Genomic DNA, 11712 nt, shown 5'->3' with positions numbered 1-11712 from the left:
TTGGCTTATAGCATTCTGCTTTTCCAACTAGGATTGTAGCTTAGCAAGTAATAATAATAATAATAATAATAATAATAATAATAATATGTCTTACAAGGAAAATAGGGGAGTTTTCACCCTTTCTACATTAATGTTCCCAATAACAAAATAAAGAAGCATTTTTTTCTCTCTCCCTTTAAAATGTTTAAACGATCGATGACCGAAGCTCCGCCAAAAAAAAACTTTATTTCTCCAAGTGGGCGAGGTGACTAGCTACTAGACCAACCGTTGGAGTGGGAAAGGGGCGTCTTAAGTAAGACCTACTACACTTCCTACACATCTTTCAACGCCCCCTGCTCGTAATCCCAAAAAAGGATTCTCTCTCCAGATATATAAAGTTTGGAATTTGAATCTGGCCTCCCTTAGTAAACGGGTCAGTCTTGAGATTAGTGTACAGCAGGTGTTAGTGTTCTACCTCGAAAGGGTTATGATTGCAAGCAATTATCAGGCCTCTAAGGATATTGTTATCGTTCGGGTTACTGTCTAAAGATTAATCATGAACAGTCACGGGGTAAGTAGCATTTTTTTTCTCAGTAGCCATCCCTTGTGTTTCTAGAAAGTTAAACGAACTAAGATCTAAATGAAACTGATAGAAACATGGGACTATAGTTGAATTACGAATTACGAGCAAGGCTGGTAGTACGGTACGGTACGGAATGTTTTTCCGTACTCCGTACCTGGCTAAAATACCGTACCGTAATTTCGTACCGTACTATCAATAATTTTTCCGTACCGTACAGTACGGAAAAAATACCGTACCGTAATTCCGTACCTTTACCGTACTAATATGGCTGCTGCTGCTAATGATATTTGTAGTAATATTTAATACTGTTCCTTTGTTTTTAATACAAGACCAAGAGTATTCACTTTTGGATTCATAAAACATGTTTTGCCATGAAACTATACCATATATTTAACATGAAATATAGTGTATGAAATATTATTCAAAATATTTCCCAGTATTATGACTCTTTGGATAATAATAATAATATTGTTGAAACCACCACTTCCTCTTTTAAGGATCTTATTATGAAAAAACTATACAATAATCTAACCATTAATAGAACTTAAAAGCATTGCCTGATGTTACCATGTAATAATATAAACTAATTTTTTTCTCAACATTCAAAAGTTACGATGAAATAAAATAAAATACATTTTTTTTCTCGACATCGATAAACTAAAGTTACGATGTAAGAAAATAAACTAAATATTTTTTCTCAACATTCATAAACTAAAGTTAAGATGTAATAAAATAAACTAAATCTTTTTTCTCGATATTGATAAAATAAAGCTTGTAGCCTAGGCTATAGGAAAATACCTTCCAATAGCAACTTATTTAACCAAATATAAGAGTTCAAATTGATTATGTATTGCATCTTATAAACATAATGGCATCTATTATATCATCCTTCATAGGGCTTTTCTAGGGGAAGACTCTTCTGAAGCATAATATAGGATTATATTTGTGATGCTTCAAAGTTTTGTTGGTATTACTTCAAGAATTAGACACAGACGTCACATGTTAATTAAGGAATCAACACATGCATAGTATATTACAAACTGAAATATAAAATACCTTAGTATTCTACAAGTGAAATCTTTTTTAGTCCAGTCAATTGCTGGTGTCCAAATATGCATTAGCAGTAATTGCGTAGTGATAGATATCCAAGCCTAAGGTAAGGTACGGTACGGAATTTGCCCATTTTTTCGTACCTGAACCGTACCGTACCGTACCTTGGTAAAATTACCGTACCGTAATTCCGTACCGTACTTATAGGCTAAATATCAACCGTACCGTACCGTACTCCGTACCGTACCGTACCGTACGCCAGCCTTGATTACGAGTGATGTCTGTGCTCCTTTCAGACAAAAATATTACTAATCTAAAAACCATACACGTAAGCAAACACTGTAAATTGCATTATTATTATTATTATTATTATTATTATTATTATTATTAGCTAAGCTACAACCATAGTAGGAAAAGCAGGAAGCTATAAGCCCAAGGGCTCCAAACTGAAAAAAAAAATTAGCCCTGTGAGAATAAGAAAAAAAAAGAAATTAATAAACCATATGAGAAGTAATATATAATGAATAGGGCCTAAGAATATCTTGAGATCAGTAACAACGTTAAAAAAAAAAACATCAGTTAATATAAATTATGAAGAGAGACTCATGCCAGCCTGTTCAACATGAAAACATTAGCGGTAGTTTGAACTTCTGAAATTCCAGAAAAAATATATACTTTTTTAAGTTGGATAGTAAAATTATTAATTTTACTATCTGTGAAATCCTATCAGGGATTCACCAGATTAGAATTGAGGCATTTGTAAGATCTGATCGATGTTCTTGATAAGAAGGAAATGATATTAAACTTTCAGTATTATCTGAAGTATTTTGGACAAAATGGCTTAATCTTGATCTGTTAGGTGTTAATTTTCATCAATACCATGCCACTTGTATCAGACCACCAAGATCTGTCACAAGCTTTAGTAACATATATTTATTGGTGGATCTATCACAAATCACCTTTACTTATATATCTTTAATCATAGTTTTCAATTTTAACTTCCCGTAATTTAAAACAAATTTTGTATTTTCTCGATATATTTTTGTTTTCATCTTCTATTGGGGGAAAATACATTACTTACAATATAATAAAGATTGCAAAATAAAGTTAAAGAACTTACGTATAAGTGACAACTTTTGACTCTCACATTACTAGGCCTACACAGTAGAAAATGCACACTAAAGAATTATCGTTTTCTTTTTCTTTTCTTTTTTCTTAGGAAACAAAGTCTGACCAAGCCATAAATTACCGGCACATTTGCACGCAATTTCAATACATTCAAAACAGCATGTGACAAAAAAAAAAAAAAAAGTACATGAAAGAAAAAATAATTAGAGGGCACGTTATTTTTTTCTAGAATTCAAACCTAGCGTGAGGTTTACGCCTCCAGTAATTGCATGCAATGAGATTTTGCTACGCAACGCCCCCCTCCCCTTTCCTTAATAGATAAATCGATTTTACTTGTTGAATCAAATCTTATTTTTTTCCTCGACTTATTCCCCCAGAATTACTCATTTTTTTTTTTTTTACGTTCCAGTACATTTGTCGTACCTGTTGTAAATCGACTTGTTGATAAAATCGATAATAATTTTCCCCTTCGTATTGTATAAGAATTTAATCGTTATTTCGTAAATGAATATGCATCAGGTTAAGTTTTTATTCTGTTAGGTGTTTTGTATTATTATTATTATTATTATTATTATTTTTTTTTTTTTTTTTTTTTTTTGCTGAGTGCATAGCATTGTAGATTATGTAGTGCAGACTGTTTTTTTAGGTTTGCTAGTTCACATATAAGACCTAATACCTCTCTTCATTAAATAAATTTCCCTTTCATCAAAACAAATTTATTTCTGCTAGGTTTAATTGTCTGTCTATAGGTGAGTTAAAAAATATACTAAAGCCAGGGAACAGATTGAAGACAATAGTGGCTTTAGGAATATTGTTAAAATTATATACAATTTCGTAACGGCACAGCAATATTCTTTCCTCTTGTACAGTACTTCTCACGAACAATCATTAGTCCCATCTAAGGCTGGTTGACAGCCTCCCGTGGTTAACCGCACCTCGGTTTCAGATGGCTTCATTCATCTTTTGTTTAAAAAAAAATCTAGTTGATTCTCGCTTCATTGTTCATTCATAAGCCTCCCTTTGACTTATTATAGGGGCAGACTTATTCATTAAAATCTATATGCATACTGTGGGCCTGTTTAGAAGAATTTTGAAATGTTGAGAGCTAGGCCAACAATATTAAAGGTTTTTAAACATCACTCATGAATGGCAGAGGCAAGGGACAGTGAATATGTCCTAGCAGGACAATGCTTGATCAGCGCCCAAGGAGGTCCAGGGCCAGGCAATGGCTACTGATAGTTCAGCAGTTAGGCCTATAGCTCACAAGGATGGTGAGGTTGAAGACACTACAAGAAAATATCGAGCTTGAGTGGGTCTTAAATCCCAGTCCAGCAGGTTACCTAGGAAGGAAGTTTCTAATAGGCTACCACAACCCTTATCAGGATTGTATTTAGAGCATTTGCTGAGGCGTCATAATTGGTTTTACGAGTCCAGAGGATTACACCTGGCCTATATATATCCTATACTCCATTATCCTGATAATATTTGAATACTAACCTATAGCTAGCAAACTTAATCTAAAAAAAAAAACCTGTTTGGAGTTAAATTTATATCAAATTATCAACTAGCATTAAAATCTATTGTAAGCAATGACAATAAATTAAGATACCCTTCTCATATTACTCTTGATTTTTATTGGCTTTACAATCGTTAAACACATCAAATAATCCCCCCCCCCTCAAAAAAAAGAAAAAACGGTAGGCCTAATCTAAATCTAGTCGCTCTGAGATTTCCATTAACCTTTTAGGTTTTAGAGGGGCCATTATCCCTGGGGTATGGCATATGTAAGTACGTACTTGAAATCCCATATGATTAAGCTCGTGTCTGAATGAGCTCGGCTCTGACGTTCTAACATTATAGTTATATGAAGTGTTTATATTGGTTGCCCAAATAACTAAAAGCTAGACCACACATTAAACTACATGCTATAAACTATATATTTCTATTTTCATTTATATTTTTTTGTAAAATACTATAAATTCACAACTATACTTCTGTAATAAAACAACTACGGAAATAATGTAAATGAATAAAGTGTAATTGTATTTCTATATTAAAATATAAATGTTTAAAGAAAAATCATACAAAGCGAGGAATGCTCCGTACTTGAAAATCCACTTCCGGTCACTAATTCAAGTGCAGGCTGCACCATGAGAGCTAGTCTCATGCCAGCCGGTGCTATGGTGAACTTTTATTATGAAAGAAAAAGTTCTTTCCTAATAACATATATACAAGTTAATAAGAGTACATTATTTGACTTTGGGTAAACCGAGTAAACTGTTTTTCGCGCTTTCATGTAAATCAAATATGCCAAATCGTACCTTTCTGCTTCTTCCTGGTCCAGACTCATTATGTCCGCCTCCTAGCGTCGATGAACTCTGATAAAACAACAGACAAGTTTTTACGTTCTTTGTCGCGTGGGTCGAGTTCCTGTTATAAACTTAAAACTTTGTCCAAAGCAATTCTGAAATAGTTTAACATAATATGATTATTGTTTTAAATGAAAATCGGACATCGTTGAAAAGCTCTACTCGTACAATATATTGCATAATGCTTTTTCCATTGCCAAGTCAGGCAAGACCAAACCCTTCAAATACCGTTTTGTGGATCCGCTGCGTAGCTCAGTCACGATGAGCGCTTGACATCACCGTGGCACTAATTCGGTTAATTAAACTGATTCCAAAAGCGTTTAATCGGTGTAACAGTTACAACGGGTTCACCCCACCTCACCCCATCCCCGACTGGCCACCCCTTATTGCATTCCATTTCATGCTTCGAGACGAAGGAATGTAGCTTTCATATATTGTATATTATTATTATCATCATCATAATCATCATCAGCCGTTACCCGTCCACTGCAGAACAAATGCCTCAGACATGTCCTTCCACCTGCGCCTGTTTATGGTCTTTCTGTGACAGTCTAAGCCCGCACACTTCCTTAGTTCGTCGATCCATTGTCTCCACTTTCTTCCTCTGCTTCTTTTACAATCTCTAGGGACTCATTCTGTTATTCCTAATGTCTATCTAATGTCTGTTACTCACACACACAGACAAACACACATACACACACACACACACACACACACACATATATATATATATATATATATATATATATATGTATATATATATATATATATATATATATATATATATATATATATACTAACAATATGTAAGCTAAATAAGTGAACATGGACAGGAGATATAATGTGAATGGCATAATAGATGGACATTAGGAATAACAGAATGGGTCACTAGAGACTAAAAGAAGCAGAGGAAGGAAGAGAAGACGATGGATTGACAAACTAAGAGCATTTGCGAGCCTCTAGGACCACAGCACCCTGCTTTTCTAACTATGGTTGTAGCTTAGCCAATAATAATAATAATAATAACATCAGTGTTCACAATTCGTGAAATAATAATATCAGTGTTCACAATTCGTGACTGATGTAGAAGGAAAGTCTATTTTATGAACAATTGAATTGTAACATTACGAACATACGGTTTAAGCTTCGCTAAAGTCAAATGGGTTTAACTTTCTCTTAGGGCAATCTACAGGAACATTACGATATATGAAAGTCTCATAAACATTACGATCTGTATTTTTAAAATACACTAATTAGTCTTAATCATCAATTAGATACATTGAGCAATGCTATATCATTGTAGTCTTTTTAATAAAATGTGGTTTATACCGTAAAGTTTAAATTATTCCAAATAAAAGAGAAAAAGAATAAATCCACTCTGCCATACTAGGAAATCACAATACGACACACAATTAGATACTGTAAAACCCCAACAACTTCTGTACTGAATATGTCCGTCTTTGCGTGGGAAATAGCATGCGATGCGTGTTAGTCTTTTTGCTGATTATAGGACATTTTATTTGCCATATGTAATCATTTCCACTGTCTTTTTATCTTATTTTTTTCCAGCAGTACCTCTCTTGTTCTTGGTTCCACGGAGTTCTTGAGAGTATTACGATGTCTAGATGTATTTTTAACTTTTTTCTTTTGTATTTTATGATCTTGTAAGCTTTGCTGTCGTATTTTGACGATAAATGAAATACTTTCACGCCTCTAGACCTTGTTGCTATGCATGCTTTCATGTTTTGCAATATAATTCTGTCAAAACTGAGTACAGTAATCAAATTTGATACCACTCTTAGCTTTGTTAACAGAGTAAATATTAAAACAATAAAATGTAAATAGCTTAAATAAGGGATAGAAATAAATATATATGTTTATAAACGTAAAAATATATGTTTTAATTTGTGTAATAATGAATGTGTACAAAACAACGTAGGCCAACTATATATGAGAGCATTAAATGCTAAACATCGTCTGACCGACCTGTGACTTTTTGACACTAAAATAAATCAACATGACAATGTTTATTCGTTCATGGCTGAATGTCATGGCCATAAAAAATAGTTAAAATATATCTAGTTATTTAATCTGATTTTAATACTACAAATAATCTAGAAGTTTTATTCCAGCTCTGACCAGATTGTGGAATGATATTCTTAATCGAGCAGCTGAATCAGTGGAACTTCAGAAATTCAAACTTACAGCGAATGGTTTTATATATACAGTATGGCAGATGAATATTAAAGTTGTTATTGGTATCAAGATATTGTATATTAATTATTCATTACTTCTTATTTAGTTTCTTTATTTCCTTATTTCCCTTCCCCACTAGGATATTTTTCCCCGTTGGAGCCCTTGGGCTTATAGCATATGGCTTATCCAACTAGGGTTGTAGCTTAGATAATAATAATAATAATAATAATAATAATAATAATAATAATAATAATAATATTTTCTATTCCAGGAAGTTCCTAGCGTAAATAATTAAGCACATAATTGCACGATATTATACGTTACTTTTTTGTCTGGGGTTGTTTTGTGTGGAGGCAACGATGGGTGAAATAGCGTTGACAGAAGACAATAACTTTGGTGGATCGTTATTTCGTAAAGTTCTACAGAGCAAACTAAGATGGTAAACATACTTTATTTACAATTATGCATAAAAGAATTGGTATAATTTCTTTTTAAATTTGTTTTTAAAGACTAAAGATTTTGCAGACTTTAGAGGTAAAATTATTTGCTTTCTTATTCAAGAATATATTTTTTTTTCTAAAATCGCCAATTTAAGAGGAACAAAATATCTTTTACTGATTATGCTTTTCTTGCAATTGCCGATTTGTATTTTGCAATACTATTATTGACTTTATAAATATATATTAAGTGTCCAACGTCACTTTGTTCACTCCATCCTAAAGCTGTTATTGGAAGCCCTTCTGTTCAATTGGTCAATAGTTTGTTCATTCCTCCTTTCGTATCATTAATTCGGTTCTCACAATTCTTCCTTCATCCCAGCAATCCTTCGTTGCATTGAAGTCCGTTCTGATCTTGGGAACTCCTCTAAGATCTCGTAGCTGTAGACTATCTAATTCAGTTCCGCTCTTCAGGTCACAAGTTCCTGCATCTAATCACATGAAAGATCCGCACTCCTCCATTTCTTTGTTCTACAACTTTTCTTTTTCCTTTGTTTGTGGCAGTTTTCCTTTTCCTTGTTGTATTAAGCCATTCTTTCTTTACTTCAGCCATCTTTCTCAAATCCTTAACATACACAAGAAAGATCAATTCGTATAAAGATACTGGGCAAGATGGGGCAATGCTTTAGCTTACAACGAACCTCAGAAGTCTCGTAAAAGCGATAGTAGGTCACAATGAGGTATAAGAGACCATAAAGTGAGAGGTAAAGTAAGAGAAAAAAGTTACACCTTTATCAAAACTAGCTAGGTCTATGCAGGCCTATCCAGTTTTGGTAAAATTTTTTTTTTTTTTTTTTGCTAAAGATGTACGTAAATAAAGTGAATACTGTATGTATAACGCGTTTTGTAAACATCATGTAATGAAAAGGACTCCTTTACATTAAATAAGTTTATTATTTCAGTAAATTATTGAATAATTCCTAGGTTTGCGATCACAAAATCAGATTCGTTTTTCGATCTGGTTTCTATTTATGGAAATAAATTTTTTTTTTCCAATTCCTCTTTTTTTTTTTTAAATGTTACTTTCCTCTGTTGTGAAACGTTTGAAATATACACACATTTTAGACAATAGTAGACCTATCCATAATATTATTTTTCTTTTATCGCTAAGGGACTTTGTTTTTTTTTTATTTTACAAAAAAATATCTCAATGTTTAAATGGACAGGATAGGTAAACCTTACAGGAAAAAAGATACAATTGAAACATGTTTTTAGAAACCGGCTTTAGTAATCACTAGTTATGAAAATATTTGCATGTATGAATTTCAAACAAATCCCATCGCCTGTCAAACCCCTGTATTTATGAAGTTTTGATCATGGCGTGGCGAAAAGATTAAACTATTGGCGTTATTTTTCATACAAATAATCTTTTAGAATTGGAGGAATATATATTGTAAAACCCCAGACTTTATGTTTAGACCGTGGGTCAGATAAAACAAACCGCAGCCAGGTCCTTCTATCCTGCAGAAGGAGTTTTCTTTCTCCATTTATAACTGCAGCAGTTGTGAGAGTTTAACAGATCGCAATTATGATTTAATAACATAATGACGCGAATTAGATTGTGAGAGGTTGTTGAACTTGATGACCTCCGTGCCACGTTCGGGTCACAATCATCGCTGCAGACCAAACCCTTTCATGCAGGTTCACACGCACAGATTGGGGGTCATAATCTCTCTCTCTCTCTCTCTCTCTCTCTCTCTCTCTCTCTCTCTCTCTCTCTCTCTCTCTAAGGGAATTGCCGCATCATGTCTTAATTTTCGGAAGTAGTCTCATGTGATGGTTTAATGATCTCGGGAGTTAGTTTCAAATGTTTTTCCTGAAGCTTAAACTAAGAGAGAGAGAGAGAGAGAGAGAGAGAGAGAGAGAGAGAGAGAGAGAGAGAGAGAGAGAGAAGAGTACATATTATTACTATGTACACAGGTGTTCGCTTAAAGCAAATTTACTTTATTGCATAAAATGTTATTACATTATTAAAACACTATCTCCTACGCCTATTGACGCAAAGGGTCTCGGTTATATTACGGCAGTCGTCTCTATATTGAACATTTAAATCAATACTTCTCCATTCCTCATCTCTCACTTCACGCTTCATAGCCCTCAGCCATGTAGGCCTGGGGCTTCCAACTCCTCTAGTGCCTGGTGGAGCCCAGTTGAAAGTTTGGTGAAAAGACAGTTGAAGGACGTCAATAAATAAAATAAGATTAAATAAAATAGCGTTGAACAACAGCAATTTATTAAAACTTTTCTCCTCAATTGCATTTGTTAGGTTTGAATATATTCCTCTTCCTATCTACTTTAATGCCTAAATAATTGCCAAGCCCAACTCTCTGCGGGTCAGTAAGTAATGTCACAGAGTTGAACTTACCATCCATTAAAACTCAGATTACCAGACAATTCATTGTATTGCATGATCGTAGTACATTCTCTACAACTTTATTTTTATATTTCATTATAAGACTATTCATTATCATGTACACATACAATCATTGCATAAGTTAGGAAACTTCAATCGTCCCGAATTGAATTTTTTTCATCTTTTATTAGAAAGAATAAATTGATTACATTAATCTAATTGTCTCCTGCTATATATAATAGGCCTACAAATCATATGGCATATTTCTTTTTTCTCTGAAACATTTTTGGTGTGACAATCCTTACGTCTTGGGGACCTTGCTTCAACTAACACCGATTACAGATCGCTCTCAGTGAGAGAAGCGATATAGTTCTTTTTCGTTGAAAAAAAAAATCTATTATGGCCGGTACACTAGTATGGTGGATCACATTTAGTGTGGACGACAGAGAGCAACTTATTGTAACACCGAAAGTCAACATATTTTATATTATCATTATCATTACTAACTAATCTACAACTCTAGCTCAGTGGGGAAAGGAAATAAGGAAACGGATAGAATAGCGTACTTGAATTTTCTCTCTATCTAGAGAACTCTAACCAAAGACAGAGGAAGGCCACCATGGTACAGTAGCAATGGCACTACCAAAGACTGTCGAACAAAGGTTTGATTTTGCTGTGTCCTTCTCCTGGAACAGCTGCTTACTATAGCCAAAGTCTCTTCTCTTGCCAAGTGGAAAGCAGCCATTAAACAATTTCAGAGTAGTAGGTAGGTAATAGGTTGGCCAGGGCACCAGCCACCCGTTGAGATACTAATGCTAGAGAGTTATAGGGTCCTATGACTGGCCAGACAGTACTACATCGGATCCTTCCCTCTGGTTACGATTCACTTTCCCTTTCTCTACACATACACCGAATAGTCTGGCCTATTCTTTACAGATTCTCCTCTGTCCTCATACACCTGACAACGCTGAGATTACCAAACAATTCTTCTTCACCCAAGGGGTTAGCTATCGCACTGTGAATGTTCAGTGGCTACTTTCTTCTTGAAGAGATTCTTTAGCTATGGTAAGCAGCTCTTCCAGGAGAAGGAACTCCAAACTCAAACCATTGTTCTCTATTTTAGGGTAGTGCCATAACCTATGTACTATGGTCTTCCACTGACTTGGGTTAGAGTTCTCTTGCTTGAGAGTACACTCGTGCACACTATTCTATCTTCTTTCTCTTCCTCTTGTTTTTTAGTTTTTTATAGTTTATATAGGAAATATATATATTAATGTTGTTATGGTTCTTAAAGTATTTTATTTTTCCTTGTTTCCTTTCCTAACTGGGCTATTTTTCCCTGTTGGGGCCCCTGGGCTTATAGCATCCTGTTTTTCCAACTAGGGTTGTAGCTTAGCAAGCAATAATAATAGTAATAATAATAATAGTAGTTAACCCTTGAATGGAAAAGAATTTTGCGTGCGCGTGTGTGTGCGTGCGTTAGTGTTACAATAGATCCTGTCAAAGGAACACTTAGGAAACGGAGTCATGCAAATTTCAATAGCCGGTCCCTCTCCC

The 11712-nt window shown here is 34.2% G+C and overlaps 1 protein-coding gene across 1 annotated transcript in view; it reads left to right on the top strand.

The window, feature by feature from the left end:
• Positions 1 to 414: 414 nt before the first annotated feature.
• LOC137616539 (tubulin alpha-3 chain) overlaps positions 415 to 11712 on the top strand; it is a 22537-nt gene continuing 11239 nt past the window's right edge. The window contains exon 1 of the mRNA XM_068346383.1: positions 415 to 550. Within this exon, the coding sequence (XP_068202484.1) occupies positions 536 to 550 (15 nt within the window). The 5' untranslated portion in view covers positions 415 to 535. The remainder of the gene's footprint in view (positions 551 to 11712) is intronic.

The sequence above is a fragment of the Palaemon carinicauda genome, chromosome 22 (genome assembly GCF_036898095.1).
Source record: "Palaemon carinicauda isolate YSFRI2023 chromosome 22, ASM3689809v2, whole genome shotgun sequence".
Lineage (NCBI taxonomy): Eukaryota > Metazoa > Arthropoda > Malacostraca > Decapoda > Palaemonidae > Palaemon > Palaemon carinicauda.
This window is presented reverse-complemented; position numbering and strand designations above follow the sequence as displayed.